At 40.4% G+C, this 16,222-nt stretch overlaps 1 protein-coding gene across 3 annotated transcripts; it reads right to left on the reverse strand.

Moving 5' to 3' along the window:
* Positions 1-2,883: 2,883 nt before the first annotated feature.
* LOC115124706 (splicing factor U2AF 35 kDa subunit) lies at positions 2,884-15,755 on the reverse strand. Of its 3 annotated transcripts, none has more exons than XM_029654195.2 (8): positions 15,654-15,754; positions 13,104-13,191; positions 5,940-6,006; positions 4,960-5,009; positions 4,640-4,738; positions 4,358-4,491; positions 4,069-4,164; positions 2,884-3,913 (listed from the first exon to the last, which is right to left on the reverse strand). In XM_029654195.2, exons 1-8 carry the CDS (start codon positions 15,695-15,697, stop codon positions 3,781-3,783), a joined length of 711 nt encoding a protein of 236 aa, XP_029510055.1. In that variant the 5' UTR covers positions 15,698-15,754; the 3' UTR covers positions 2,884-3,780. The 3 variants fall into 3 exon arrangements, 2 of the variants coding, with proteins under 2 accessions (XP_029510055.1, XP_029510120.1); XM_029654260.2 differs by lacking the exon at positions 5,940-6,006 and adding an exon at positions 7,786-7,852; XR_010463770.1 differs by having other exon boundaries at positions 3,826-3,913; positions 4,069-4,234; positions 15,654-15,755.
* Positions 15,756-16,222: the final 467 nt, after the last annotated feature.

A 16,222-nucleotide genomic window follows, 5' to 3' on the forward strand; every position in this document is an offset into this window, starting at 1 on the left:
GGCCAGGATCCACAGGGCCAAGGTGTCCACTCTGGATGTACTTCTGGAGCTCTCCACGGCCAGGATCCACAGGGCCAAGGTCTCCACACTGGATGTACTTCTGGAGCTCTCCACGGCCAGGATCCACAGGGCCAAGGTGTCCACTCTGGATGTACTTCTGGAGCTCTCCACGGCCAGGATCCACAGGGCCAAGGTGTCCACTCTGGATGTACTTCTGGAGCTCTCCACGGCCAGGATCCACAGGGCCAAGGTGTCCACTCTGGATGTACTTCTGGAGCTCTCCACGGCCAGGATCCACAGGGCCAAGGTGTCCACTCTGGATGTACTTATGGAGCTCTCCACGGCCAGGATCCACAGGGCCAAGGTGTCCACTCTAGACACATAGAAAAAAGCAGTAGTGGACATTTCTGAACTCTTAACCAACGGGCCTTTACATCCATGAATGTGTATAAATAATTTAATACTATTTCTGAGATGTATTGTTCAGTAGATTTAGTATGTAATATAAATGTATTTCTTTTTATCTAATGATTTATTTTGCATGCTATCAGATCGCTGGTGGGGCGTGGGGTGGGGATTCAATTGAGTTTATCTATAAATGTATTGTATGAATCCTATGAATTGAAATTGTAAAAAATCTACAGCAAGACTTGAAAATGGCTGTCTCGCAATGATCAACAACCAACTTGACAGAGCTGTAAGAGAAGAATGTGCAAATATTGTACAATCCAGGCGTGCAAAGCTCTTAGAGACTTGCCCAGAACAACTCACAGCTGTAATCACTGCCAAAGGAAATTCTAACATTGACTCAGGGGTGTAAATAGAACTTGTGTAAATAATATATTTCTTAATTTAATTTTCAATAAATGTGCAAAATTGTCAAAACATTGGTTTTCACTATTGGGTATCGTGTTTAATAATAACAACTGAAGCTTATCAAAGCACTTTGCTATACTCCTTCATTGCAGCTGCAGTACTGGTTGTAGAGTGAGTGGAAGTTAGCGTTGACACTTTGCTATACTCCTTCATTGCAGCTGCAGTACTGGTTGTAGAGTGAGTGGAAGTTAGCGTTGACACTTTGCTATACTCCTTCATTGCAGCTGCAGTACTGGTTGTAGAGTGAGTGGAAGTTAGCGTTGACAGTGCTGAATGACAACTTAAACTTGAACTTACTCATGAAAACTGCAGATCTTTGATGTATTCGTTGAGTCTCTCAAGTCACGGTTTTAAAAGTTTTAAAACCTCACATTATCAGCTTTGCTGTGCGTTCAGTCTATGACGCGAGGAAACTGTGCAGACAAGTTGATCTTATCTATCTGATTGGCCAGCGGTAGACCTATAGGTGCACTTGATTTGCTCTCTGAGTTCTACCTTCAGACACATGAAATGGTTCAAAATGGGAACACTTTGCCTTCCCAGCGCTACTGCTGAATCATGTGCACCTTCCGCCAACAGCGCGAAACAAATATAATAAATAGGAACGCAAGGCTTTATTGTTGGGTGTTTATGCCTTGGAGACCAGTTGTGAGCAATGCAATAATAGCACAGATATAAAGATGAGTCCTCTATTTATCTCTATGGACTGCTTCTGCTCGGGAGTGCCAATACGTCCGACCTGTGGCTTTAATGCCTCTCAACAGCAAATGCATAGCATCAGAAATCCAGGGTTTACACAGTGCATTTGGAAACTATTCAGAGTACTTGACTTTTTCCAGATTTTGTTATATTACTGCCCAATTCTAAAATTCATTAAATTACATTTTTTCCTCATCTACACACAATACCTCATAATGACAAAGTGAAAACAGGTTTATAGAAATGTTTGCAAATTTATTTAAAAAAAAATAAAAAATAAAAATCTTATTTACATAAGTATTCAGATCTTTTGTTATGAGACTCGAAATTGAGTTAAGCTGCATCCTGTTTCCATTGTTCATCCTTGAGACCTTAAATTGATTGGACATGATTTGAAAAGAGGCACAGATCTTGGGGAAGGGTACTAAAATATTTCTGCTGCATTGAAGGTCCCCAAGAACACACTGGCAACCATCATTCTTAAATGAAGAAGTTTGGAACCACCAAGACTCTTGGCCGCTCGGCCAAACTAAGCAGTCGGGGAAGAAGGGCCTTGGTCTGGGAGGTGACTAGGAACCTGATGGACACTCTGACAGAGCTCCAGAGTTCCTCTGTGGAGATGGGAGAACCTTCCAGAAGGACAACCATCTCTGCAGCACTCCACCAACCAGACTTTAACAACCACTCACGACCAGATGTAGCACTTCCAACATCTCAAACAAGATCGAACATCAACAATTTCCCTACAGACATACATTGTTTTTAGCTCAAGAATTCTCTATCCTTCCCACTCGTGCTGTTCTTTCTAAATGGTGTGTTCCCTTTTTATGGTGCTGTATAACACTGTGTACCGATGAGTAGGTACAGCCAGACTGTTTGACATTTCTGCATGCTGTTTAAAGAATGATGGTACAGGTTCTCAACAAGCTAGAACATTTGTTTTTCAGCACAAAAAAGACAACCATTACGTAGGCCGCCTTCCTGTTACCAAACTTAACCATGATGTACTGGCAATTACTGTCTAGGGTTCTCTGTACAGAGGTGAAGAGACAGTGTTAAACTAATGGGATATTGTGTCATTGATAGGTGGAGTGCTTTGTAAATCAAGCCTGTAGTCAAACACTCACTGAACAAAGCCTTGGTTTCAGTTTGAAAAGAAGTTGAGACGTTCAGACTTTGCATCCACCTCATGTTCACTTTCCATGTGAAATGCTGCATCTGGGGCAGTATTCGTCATCTCTGGCACTGTGCTTCTGTCAATTCTGAATGGAAAATACTTACAGTACCAGTCAAATTTGGACACACTCATTCAAGGGTTTTCCTTTATTTTTACTATTTTCTACATTGTAGCATAATAGTGAAGACATCAAAACATTGAAATAACACATATGGAATTATGTAGTAACCAAAAAAGTATTAAACAAATTAAAATATATTTTAGATTCTTCAAAGTAAACACCCTTTGCCTTGACAGCTTTGCACACTCTTGTCATTCTCATATTGAATGTAAGTACCCAGAAGAATTCTGTATTAAATGTGTTACTTCAACCACACTATGGCCTTGACTCCTCCCTCTCCAGCCAAGTCAATTTATCCAAAATTATAGGTCAACACAGTCAATAATATGTACTTGTAGACATAATCCAAACAGGCAAATGTTGGCATGGGAAACTGGAAAAAAAAGAGGTATGATATGCTTATGGTTTAGGAGATAATCCTTCATATCTATGGCAACTGTCTTTTTGAGCCAAGTGCACACTCAGTTCACAGCTGAGCATGTTCTGTGTGAGAAATTAGCTGAGGGAGTCAAGTTACTGGGAGTCTATGGGAAGTATTTAAATTCACTCACTTACAGTAAACCCAGTCTAGTGCATGATGACTCAAGGCAAAAGTAAGTTACTCATAGCTGTTCACTATAAAAACATTACTTTTTGTTTTCCAGAGTAACTATTTCGAAGAAATTTGTACAAATCATATAGTTTTTTTTATTGAAAAGAAAAGCGTTCCATTTCTTGAAAAAAAAAAGAAAAAGGAAAAAAAAAACATGTCCAACATCTTCCAATTAATTTGTCATTGGGACGCAATTATATGAAAGGGCCAAGGGTGAATTGATAGGCCGCAATGGAGGCAAGGATAGAGGGATTTGGGGATGGATGGAGAGTGATAATGGAGATGGGAGGGATGGCTGTTTGGTAGATGCTCTGTTTAGAATCTTCCAGAGCGTTCTCGGTCTCTGGAGCGCCTTTTCTCGCGGTCGCGTCCACCTCCACCTCCCCTTCCTCTGTCCCTTGAGCGCGAACGACGTTCCCTGGAACGGGAGCGAGAATGATGCCCCCCTCTGAGGAAGAGGGAAAAAAAGGAGCTATGAGAACTTGAGAACTTTCCCACTCAAACATACGTGAAAACTATCACGGCAGAAAGGTGCATTCCGGAGAACACTTGACAGCAGCATAAGTTTAATGATTAGCGTTGACTCTCAGAGCCTGAGCTTACCCCCTCTTCCTGCGGCGTCCGTATAGCTCCCTCCTCAGCTCCCTAGAGATGGGCTTCAGGTGCATGAAGTTACAGAAGCCTCCTCGAGTGCACTCCCTGTAGAGAGAGCGAGAATTCAGTCAGTGCACTCCCTGTAGAGAGAGCGAGAATGCAGTCATTGCACTCCCTGTAGAGAGAGCGAGAATTCAGTTAGTGCACTAACTGATACAATGCATTTCTGTAGGTGTCACCATTAATGCAATGTTGAACTGAAAATGGTGTGCGTGTGGTCCAGCGGTGGAGTACTGACCCCATCTCGTACTGGCGGCAGCAGGCTTCTCTGAAGTCGGTAACGGGAGAGAGCTCGGCGTGGATGGGCTGACCGTTGAACCAGCGGTTATTCAGATCCATCACTGCCTTCTCCGCGTCTTCTTCACGACGGAACTACACAGAGACCATCACCGAGTTAGTGTGTGTGCAAATGTAGGTTCTAATGAGGCTGAGAATGACAGTGTGATTGAATGAGAAGAGGAACTTGTTTTCGTCAAAAAATTTACACAAAACCCACCATTACACACAGTCAGTGACACACCTTTACATATACGTTTCCGACCAGATGGTCTCCCAGGTTATCGCACACGTTCATCTCCTCCACCTCTCCATACTTCTCCTCCATCTCCGTGAAGACCTCCTAAAGCAAGAGAAACCGAGGGAGAGAGAATGGGATTGACAGACAGAAGGGCGAATACACTGTTTTAAATGGATTTAAATTCAAAATACATTTCTATTCTGTTTCAGTATTTTGTACAATGATTCCCACATGGGCTGTGTGGAGGGGAAGAGAAGCAAGGTAGACCTGAATTGCATCATCCACACCATTCAAATGGGCGTACTACCGCATCACTGACTCACCTCAAAGAACTCGTCATAGTGCTCCTGCATCTCCACATCACTGACGGCACCTAGTGGCCACAGGGGAGAAACTCACACGTCAGGGACCAGTCAACGTGTTACAGTAGGTGACATCAGCATTGTGGTTTCATAAACTACATGCACAGGATAAATATTTCTAACACCTAGGAGTCTGGACTACTATTAAAAATGTATTCAATCTAATAGCACACAGTCCAGTACAGATGAAATAAGGACGACAGCAAAGACAATACTGTCCGGAGGCAAAGGGTCAATGCGGAAAATACGCTCATTGTGCCTCTGCACACCAAGGACGACAGTAAGCCTGGACATTTGACCTTTATGAGAGGACAGAGTCTTTTGAGACTAATTTTAGTTACATTCAGTGAGTGCTAAGTAGTAATGGTACGGTCTGGCATAGACAATACAGCCATCAATTGATGCTAAGGAATGGGACTCACTGGGGCCTAAACACAATGTCAGTCATACTCAATTCACCAAAATCACACCCCATGTGTCATATCTCATTTTGTACAATAAAAATGTATCCTAAATTAGTTTGACCACCTGAGACTAGAGCAGGGTTAACCTCTAGAATATAATAGTGTTTTTTGTGTGAAGCTGTAACAATGATGAATAAAATGTTTTCCTAGAATACATGTTAGATTTTGAATTAATAGAAACATACTGTATGCATCAAAACATAATTTGGACTATTTCAGTTACACTGACTACATGGCACCAGAACGGTAGTATACATGGTCTGTTTTACTTAACATTAGTACCCGTTGTATTACATGTATATTACAGCACTAAAGGGCAGAGAATGTATATCACTGATCATGTTAAAGGGCTAAATCTTAACATGTCAGATAAAGAGGTCAGATGGCACCCCCAAAGGGAAGTGTGGGCAAATGAAGAGAAAGATAAAATGATAACATTTTGTGCCACAGGTCCCTGTTAACAAGTGGGAAACTTACAGCGCAAACCATCGGCAGACTGGGCAGTGTTTTGAGGGTTACGGTAAATGTTCAAGAGGGCAATGGTCTGAAATACAAAATGTACATTTTTGAGATAGTTTCAGGCAGATTTCTAAAATGGTAGTTAAATAGGTGCATTTACTCCCATCCCCCTCCCTCAAAACTGTGTACTTGTGCCCCAACCAGGCCCAGAACAGGGTAGGAAGGGATGACTGAAAGAGGTTAAGATGATCCATGGACTGGTCCACGCTGAAAGAGATGGAGCTGGAAGAAGTGAATGTCTCAGCATGACAATATTTGACTATGGAAAATTATGGTGGAAAATCCAATACAACCGAAAATTTAGCCTACCCAAACATTACATACCAGGTCATGGAGGCTTGAATCTAGAACTTGCTGAATCATAGGTGATTGGATGCCAAGATGTTTCTATTACTAGTTATCATTTCTTCCTTTTAATACATTTTTAAAAGTAACTTTTTGCCAGTCATTCTGAGTTTCTCAGCTGAGAAACAGAACAGTTACACATGACAGCAACAAGACCACAAACCCACGACTTACCTTAGAGGAAGCGAGTGGCAATGCATCAGCTCTCCTAGCCGGGGCTCAACAGCATGGGTACCATTTACACATTTCCAATATGGCTGATGACGTCTGAATCAGTCTAACATATAGGGGCGGCAGTATTGCAAGAGCGAAAACTCAAATCCCAAACTGTTCTGTGTCTAGACAGTAACTCACGTAGATGTTTTTGCTGTCTATAACCAGTTTCTTCTCCAACCTTTTAATGCGAGTAGAAACATGTCGGATGAAAAGAAGCCATGACTGGCCTGATGGAAACATTTTTCATTCAACTTTCCAAATGTCGACAAAACAAAATACGCTAGACAAGGTGGGATCTTTTTGAGTTGGTCAAATGAATGCGAGAAATGTTGGTGGAAACGCTTTTAAGCGCAAATATTGATATATGACATGTGGTCCTCCCACTATGACTCGTCTGTAAAGCATGCAGTTTAATAGACTACAGATGAACGTTACGATGAACTTGAGCTTGATGCTCCTTTCCAATAAATATTGAGGGTCTTGTTCTGGTGACATGATTATCGATACTTGGCTGCCGTCTGACAAAAATAATCTCACTCTTTTGTCCATAATAATAAATGTAATCATGTAGGCTATACACGCACTGCGTGATAGCGCTGCTAGAGAGAACGTGCCAATACCAGAGTGGGCACACTGGCGATAACCCACATTCTCTTGTGAGAAAACCATCAGTAGAGTTGAAAATGCAATGGAAACCAATTAAACAGCAAACTGTTTTTTTTATGTTCACTCTCATCACGCAGAGCCTTTTATCTGCAATAGAAATATCTCACGGGGGATAATGTGCACATCGTTTTAGGCAGATTCTCGAATATTCCCATAAAATGTTGCCAATTGGATGGAAACCTAGCTATTCACAAACGCATGTTGGGCACTAGGGCAGGTGTATTGTCAGTTCTCTGAAAGCGCCTGAAAAATACCTAGTGTCTGTCATCTGTGCATTATAACTGTTAGTACCTGTTTTCTATGTCCTTTTCAATGTCACTATCAGAGCATGTCATTCTACACCTAGGCTTAGACCTCTGAATGGCAACGGATTAAAAATATATATTTTAAAAAATGGATTTGATTGGCGATATACTAAAGTGTTGAGGTAGTGTTGTGGTACCCCCTGCTACCAGTGCTGAGACAGCCCCTCCGAAGCCCTGCAGCAAGCCAGTGGAGACGCACACCTAAAATCTGAGGAGGGGGAGAGAGCTAGAATGACCTGGTGGGCTGAGAGGACTGGACCGGAGGCACTTACAGTGGGAGCCGTCTGCCGTCTGCGCACTGTTTTGGGGGTTACGGTAGATGTTTTGAATCACGATGGTCTGCAGAGGGAAAAATCAAAAAATGGTTTATAAAAATAAAAAACTAAACCCCCCAAAAATAGGCTATATAGCTAACTAAAACAGACTTTATTTTTAACCCACAGGTGGTGCTGAAGGTAGAGGACTGTTTGGCCCCTCTTGCTAAAATGTGAAAAGGTTTAATCAATAAAATAAGAAATCCCGATACCTAGAACCTATAGGAGGGGGGCGGACCAAATCCCGATACCTAGAACCTATAGGAGGGGGGCGGACCAAATCCCGATACCTAGAACCTATAGGAGGGGGGCGGACCAAATCCCGATACCTAGAACCTATAGGAGGGGGGCGGACCAAATCCCGATACCTAGAACCTATAGGGGGGGCGGACCAAATCCCGATACCTAGAACCTATAGGAGGGGGGCGGACCAAATCCCGATACCTAGAACCTATAGGAGGGGGGCGGACCAAATCCCGATACCTAGAACCTATAGGAGGGGGGCAGACCAAATCCCGATACCTAGAACCTATAGGAGGGGGGCGGACCAAATCCCGATACCTAGAACCTATAGAGGGTGGGCAGACAAAATCCCTGGATGTAGAGGAACCTTGAGTCTGTAGGAGGGGTAAGGGCAAAATAAAGCAGGAGTCCGTGCTTGACCGGTGGACACGCTGGGGAGTTTGTGTCTTTTCTCTGTCCCATGCAGGCAAGGCGAGCTGTAGGGAAACCTAGAGGAAGCCTAGAGTATAGATGTGCTATGTTCTAATAATCTGTTCAGTGAGAGAGATACATCTGACTTTGAGATGGGAACGGGCCACATAAATCCTACCACTTCAGGCAACCCATTGCAGAGAGTAGGCCAACTGGTGGAAAAGTGCTAGCTATTGCAAAAGCTTGAGATTACTGTTGATAAAGAGGACTGAAATTATGTTCAGTGACTCGGTCATATTTAGTCGAACCCAGTCACAATATGTATTAATAGGAGGGAACGATGTAGGGGTGTGAAAGTTTAAACCAAATTGGGATCATTAATGTTAAGGAAAAAAATGTCCAATAAAAATTGCAGTGTAGTTATCACAAAACATTTTCCATTGTATCGGCTAAAGACATGGGGAACGTTGCGCAATTTAAATAAAACCAGAGAGATTGAGGCAAACTTGAGTCGATTTTGGTGAATTTGGCATGCAAGAGATTACCAAGACATATACGTGTGTTTAGTCTTCGGTCTGTTGTGTATAGAATACCCTAGCCTATTCATTGATGATAGGCCATGCTTTACTGAAGTTGTGAGACATTGCAAGCCAAGAAATTGCGAGATACAGCATTTGATTGCCAATAGATAAGCCTAGTGCACGGTTCTGACTTGTCTGCCTGGTGTCCGTCCTGCCTATACGGTACCCCTCTCCTCTCTCTCCACCTAGCAGTTAAGAGCATTGGGCCAGTAACTGAAAGGTCGCTGGTTCGAATTCCTGAGCAGATTAGGTAAAAATAAAAAATGTTGATGTGCCCGTGTACAGGCCACTTAACCCTAATTGCTCCAGTAAGTCGCTCTGTATCAGTGTGTCTGCTAAATGACCAAAATGAAAATGTTTGTTGAAAGTGCATACATTTTTAAAAAAGGAAAAAAGTCTCATCTGTTCCAAAAATACTGAATCTTAAGAGAGTTGATTCTGCTTGACACTCAGAAATAGGCGTTAACGTGCAAGGAAACAAGGAATCAATTATTTTTGCGTGAACTGTCCACCACTACGCCATCATTGTTAATAGTTGGGGATACCAAGTGGGGTTGCACAACTGAATGGATTCAACCAAAATGTGCCGTCCAAATTTAACCCCTCGAGGTAGTACAGGTGCCATGCTTAACCATCTGAAAGGAACGCACCATAAGACCCAAACAGTTGCTAGCAGCAGCAAAGCTGCATTGTGAATTCACATGGAATCTTCAGATTTTTTGTTGTTGTTGTCACATCCCTACAACAAGGGACATCAGGCGCATGACTGTCAATAATCCAGCCAAATGGTTTGAGCTCTGTCAAAAAAACTAAGAAGGATTGCCAACAACCTGGAGAGAATAGTGAAAAACCCACTCTAGGGTAGGGTCAGATCTAACAGAGGCTGGCCAGAGTAATTTGCAGTCTGTTCAAGCAGGCAACTTTCTGCATGGAATCTCTTGCAAAAGGCATGGCCAGCAATTTCAATGGAGATGCAGAGGCCATGTCACTGAATTACACTCAACTACATACACATGTGTGTGGATAGTGATGCTAACATTTTTAATTTGGCTCTATATTCCAGCATGTTGGATTTGAGATCAAATGTTTCATATGAGGTGAAAGTATAGAATCACCTTTTATTTTAGGGTATTTTTACACACATCAGATTTTCTGTTTAGAAATGAAAGCTCTTTATAGATCTAGTCCCCCCCATTTGAAGACGTAACAAATGTCACATAGTATTAAAGTAGTCAAAAGTTTAGTATTTGGTCGGTATTCCTTGCACACAATGACATCAAGCTTGTGAATTGTTGGATGCAGTGTTGCCAACTTCGCGAGTATTCAGACCCCTCTAGTGACATATTTTCAAGAAAGCGTCTAGCGACAAATGTAGCAAATTTTTCTGGTGTTATTGGAGACTTAGTGCTTGTGTATCGTTCTTACTCTTCTCAACAAGCAGAGGGTGCAGCCGTGGGCCCCACCCCTGTCCAAAGCACTCACAGGCGGTCCTCGTGCTGCAGTCAGAGCAGGAGATGTTCACCCCTCCTCGTCCACACCGCAAATTAATCGCGCATGTGGGAAGCCGCTGCTGGCTGATCCCGCCCTGGCTTACATTAAAATAAAAACTGAATTAGGGCAAGACTAGTTACCATAATGCTCTCACATTGCCATTGACAGTTTTTTCTATTGTCTCTTTTTGGTCCATTTAGATTGTATACAATCTTTTTATGTTATGGTTAAAAATGTTCATGTTTTTACTGTGACTTGTTGTAGGCTCCTAAGTGGACCATAACATTAAAAACCAAACAAAATTAAGAAAACTTAAGCTAAAAAACTAAAATGTTTAATAAAAAACTAAGTAACTCCGCCAGAGTGTCTCTTTTGGGTCACTTTTGCAGGTCCCAAGCCCAGATAAAGGAGGGTTGAAATTGTGACATAAAAAATAAATAAAAAAGAAGCGACAGAAGAAATTAAATTTGTAGTTCTAAACACATTTAGGGTGTTTTTACTCACTTTTTGTCTCTCCCACGACGTTATTCCTCTCTCCTACAGCGTCCATCACAATTACATGCACATGGCCAATTATGAAAATTAGGCGACGACGTCATTTGGCGACTTTTAGGACAGCCAATAGCTACTTTCCTTACTGAGGAGTTGGCAACACTGGTTGGATGCGTTTCAGATTATATTGTGTCCAACGGGAAGTGAATTATGAATAATGTATTGTCATTTTGGAGTCACTTATAGTAAGTAAAAATAGATGTTAACACCTCAACATGAATGTGAATGCTACCACGATTACAGATAATCATGAATTAAATTGTGAATGGTGATGAGTGAGAAAGTTAGAGGGACAAAGATCATACCCCCCAAACAATGCTGATCTACCCCATTATTGGTAATGGTGAGAGGTTAGCATGCTTTGTTTTAGCCTCTAACTTTCTCACTCGTCATCATTCATGATTTTTCTTCATCGTGGCATTATCAAGATTATTTACTCAATGTTTCTGAACACTTCTAAATCACTTCGAATGATAAATTACTCCAGTCATCATTCAGTTCATATTGGGAAAAACAACCCCAAACAATCTGCAAATGCATCCAGAGTTTGTAAAGTCACAAGCTTGATGTAGCTAGACATTGTGTGCTAGGAATACGGGAACCATATACTGAACCTTTGACTACTTTGGTACACTAAGTGAAATTCCACCAAACACTTACGACATCTTCAAATGGGGGGGAATCAGATATGTATGAAAATACCATCAACATCCAAAATGCTGGAGTAGAGACAAATGAACAAGAACAGAAAACAGGGAGTGTAAGAGAGCGACTCATGGGACCCCCGGGTGAATCTAGCTCTCCGGCTCTTTAGATATTTAAAATGTGACCGAGTGAAAGGGATGGAGGAGAGGATGACCTAGATTCAGGGCAGACATTTCCCTAAAAATTAGGGTTGTGACAATGCCAGTATCGCAATATGTTATCCTTGGCAAAAAATGAAAACAAAAGCAGACCAACCTCTTTGGTCCTTTAAAAACCTGCTGTATGTAAAGTATTGTGTGCTATAGCTTGGGGGAAATGTTTTATGTGACTCTGGATGACACCATAATGATGTTCGTTTCCAACCTTAGGGCTGTTTTCCTGAAGAAGTTAAAATCAGCTTTGTGATTTGTTTCCTTGCCACGACACTAGCGAGTATCGCAATACTGGTATCATCCTGGCCCTACTAAGCTGAGGAATTATTTGTCCTATTGGCATTAGAAACCGTACCTGTTAATTTATGATGGACTAGCTAGAGAAAAACGGTAAAGCAGGGAGACACTGTCGTTTGAGATGTTTTTGTCTGGTATACTGAGACGCAGGATGCAAGAAATGCTTTGGATATTCGAAGAGAGGTCGCTGAACAGGCTTGAACCACCAAAAATGGAGGAAGTGTGTATATCGCTGTGCTTGTGTCAGTAGTATAGCTGCATAAAACACACTTCCTGTTTCATATATTTAGGACACTAACTTGAACAGTATTTAGTGATCTACATTTCAAGAGGATTATTGACAAGCCCTTCTGTTTTCATCAAAGGGAATCAGCTGATGCACAATCAAGCATACATACACAAGCACACATCAATCTCTCTGCTAGAATTAATCAAAATACATGTTAATGGTGGGAGAAAGAGTTATTCACACAACATTGAATAACACTCCAATTCAATGTTAATCAATTCCACTATTTTGTTTCACTATCTGAAAAACCAGTGCTGATAAACCTTTCCAATCTCTGATTAGAAGAACAAGGTAAACAAAGCATCAATCACTGGATCAAAGATAAACCAAAGATAATGGCCATTTTAATAATCTTGGTTAAACCAGAACTAAAATCTCACATAATTTGGTCATGCAGCATAGTTCCACAAGAGGTTACCATTTGTCAAACCAGCCTAGAGCATGACAACCACTTCATCTTGGCAGGATAAGTTTTACACATGCTATTCCATTTCATGCAGCACATCTGGTAGAAGCAAATATTTTAAACAAGTTTGCTTTACTGAATTGACTTACCTGGCTGAAAGTTGGTTTATTATGTAATCTGGAGCATCGGTCACCATGGCGGCAGGCACCAATTTTAAAGTAGAAAGAACAGTTCACCCTGAAGGACGAAAAATAGCTAGCTAAACAGTCCTGAAATGCATAACTAGCTAGGTACATGAGTTCACACTCATGTACCCAGATGCAAATTAAATTAAATGTGCAACATTCCATTAAGTGATCAAGTTTGGAAAACAGCAGCATGTTCAAAGTCAAATTGCATTGGATTTGTCAAAGTCACATTAGCTAGCTAGAGCAGATAGTATAACTAGGACCGAGGTAAAGTTGGTTTTATATTCACACATTCGGACATTGACAATCAGACATTCGCCAAACGCCAATTTGTAAGTCGCTCTGGATAAGAGCGTCTGCTAAATGACTTAAATGTAAATGTAAATGTAAATTTAAAAATCAATAACTAATAAATGGATTGTTACAGAAACATAAAACTAGATATGGTTTATTCTATAAATGTCTAGCATACTTTTAAAACCTGTTTTGAGGAAAAATTCCAGTTTTGACTTGATAGAAATACATATCTATAAAATGCCATTTAAAGCAATAAATGTTTTCAATGATGACAGAATCAAACTAGGTATGATTTACTCTATAAATGTCTAGTATACTTTTACAACCTTTGCTTTGAGAAGAAATTGCGGTTTTGATTTGATAGAAATACAAAAAAAATGTCAAATATTGCATTTAAAGATGAAATCAATAACTAATTCAGTGATCGTCTCAGAAAGAAAAAAAATCACTTGCAATAACTTTAAATGTTAATTTCAAGTGCCATTAGTTCTATATGAAGTTAGACAATGTTTACAATCTTAAAGTGTAAGCCAAATCAATGTCTGCATTTTTAGTGCAACAGTTCCACATTTTAAAGTAGTTACAAGGCACAACAGTCCTTTATATGTGTCTAATTTAAAACAGCAAAGAGGTCCCATCCAATCATTATCTATTTTGGTTTTGTTGAAGTCCTTTGTCATCCCTAGACAAGCTGAATGGTACCATCTCTGGCACACATCATTATATCTGCAGTATTAAACATAAAACAGGGTTATCTTTATTTACATGTAAATTACAGTTCTGGAATTCTGTTACATGCTTTTGCAATAAGGAACATTTTCAAATTGAATTGGATTTTGGTTCAATTGCTAAATTGACATGCATTTGACCACAACCTTGACAAAAGCACTTTGACTTTCTTCTCCAACACTGTGTTTTTGTATTATTTAAACCAAATTGAGCATGTTTCATTATTTATTTGAAAGGTTGCTGGATCAAATCCCTGAGCTGACAAGGTAAAAAATCTGTCCGTCTGCCCCCGAACAAGGTAGTTAACCCACTGTTCCCCAGTAGGCCGTCATTGTAAATAAGAATTTGTTCTTAAGTGACTTGCCTAGTAAAATAAAAGGTCCAATTTAAAAAAGGTAAAAAATCATGTCAGTCTTTGAAATCAAAATCAGTTTAAATCGTGACTTGTGCCAGATACGTGTGTACCTATTAAAGTTAATCTAGCGTCTCTCATAGTAGAATAATAAAATAAGAGTAATGATATTAGAACAGAGAAATAATACAAGGATAAACCTGATAGATGTTATGCATTTCTATCCAAACTGGAATTGCAAAGGTTGTAAAAGTATACTGGACATTCATAGAATAAATCATACATAGTTTGAGGACTGTGACAAATGGGTGAATAAGTTAATTATTTATACAGCTTTAAAATGGCCTTTTAAATATTGTATGCATTTCCATCAAAACTGGATTATTTATTCAAAACAGAAGTTTGTAAAAGTATACTAGACATCTATTTTTTTTACCATTTTAAATGGCTTTTGGCTAATGTCTGCTGAATGTCCGAATATAAAACTATATAAAAAACTGTATAACTAGGGCCCATATCAACTAACGTTAATAAAAAAAATTGTGAACGGCCTAGTTACCTTATCGTCTCAATTTAACTTGGATACACAACATGGGCATCAGTGGAGGAATTTGGGACTTGGGAGCTAGCTAATTAGTTATCGTTAGCTAGTTACTGAATGTATAGCCTTGGATTAAATAAATAATTGGTACAGCTAGCCTAGCTGGCTAATTTGGCAAATAGAGAAAGTTGCACAGGTCTCACACGAAATAATGCCCCAAGCCAAGCCTAAATTGTCTTAACAGGTTAGCTAGCGAACTTCAGTAATATAACTAATGCACATTTTAGAGAGGTGGGACTGACAAACTGCTCAGCACACACACACACACACACACACACAAAGATCCCATCTATGCACACCATTGAGCTATAAATGAACGGTCTGTGCATACGTTCAAACAACAGGTTACCCCATGCTAATGTTAGCTAGCTACACTAGACGCTAACACATTGACGTTTCACAACTTCTAATGCTGCATGATATATCATAGGTAAGTAGCCGAGACAGCCAAATGCAAAGCGAAAGTTATCGTAGGCCTAAATCGTATGATTGTTTGACCAAATAAGCAAGCTTATAAGAACATTTTACTCACTTATCTTTCTCTGTACCGAAAATGGACGCCAGGTATTCCGCCATTTTCGATTATGTCGACTAAACCAAAGAGTGTAAAATGTGGACCACCGACAGAAAGGGTAACCCAGACACGTCAAATGGGCTATAAAGCTGAAGCATCCGTTTAGAACGTTTTCTCACCCCCAAATATGGTAGTGAGAGGAAGTCCAGTAGCGGGTAGTGGATGGAACTAGGCCAATATTCTGCCAATTTCCTCATAAATTAAACATCTGATCTCAATACATTTGTCTGTTCCCGAAACTATAATATATTACGAACACAGTGCACTAAATTTTATGGACTTGAAGCTTTGCCAAAGTCGAATGGAGTTTGTGCACACCCGCGCATTTTTTCATAACGGAAACATGCAAATATATGCTACAGGTCGCCAATAGGATCTCGCTAGTTCGTGCTTGGCTTTGCCCACCTCCTTGCTTGTTCTGCCCACTAATGCTTAATTTGCTCCCACTGTAAAGGACACACATTAACTATCTTGGGTTATTTATAAATGTCTTTGGTGTGAATACACTTTTTACCCCACAAATTATA

This window comes from Oncorhynchus nerka, linkage group LG1 (assembly GCF_034236695.1).
Source record: "Oncorhynchus nerka isolate Pitt River linkage group LG1, Oner_Uvic_2.0, whole genome shotgun sequence".
Lineage (NCBI taxonomy): Eukaryota > Metazoa > Chordata > Actinopteri > Salmoniformes > Salmonidae > Oncorhynchus > Oncorhynchus nerka.

Excerpts from the sequence above, each read along its gene's own strand:
- LOC115124706 (XM_029654195.2), bottom strand. The coding sequence starts at position 15,697 with ATGGCGGAATACCTGGCGTCCATTTTCGGTACAGAGAAAGATAA. Across the intron at positions 13,192-15,653 it reads TTCGGTACAGAGAAAGATAA|GGTGAACTGTTCTTTCTACT; the intron begins GTGAGTAAAATG and ends TTCGTCCTTCAG. Across the intron at positions 5,010-5,939 it reads GTCTGCCGATGGTTTGCGCT|GTGCCGTCAGTGATGTGGAG; the intron begins GTAAGTTTCCCA and ends TGTGGCCACTAG.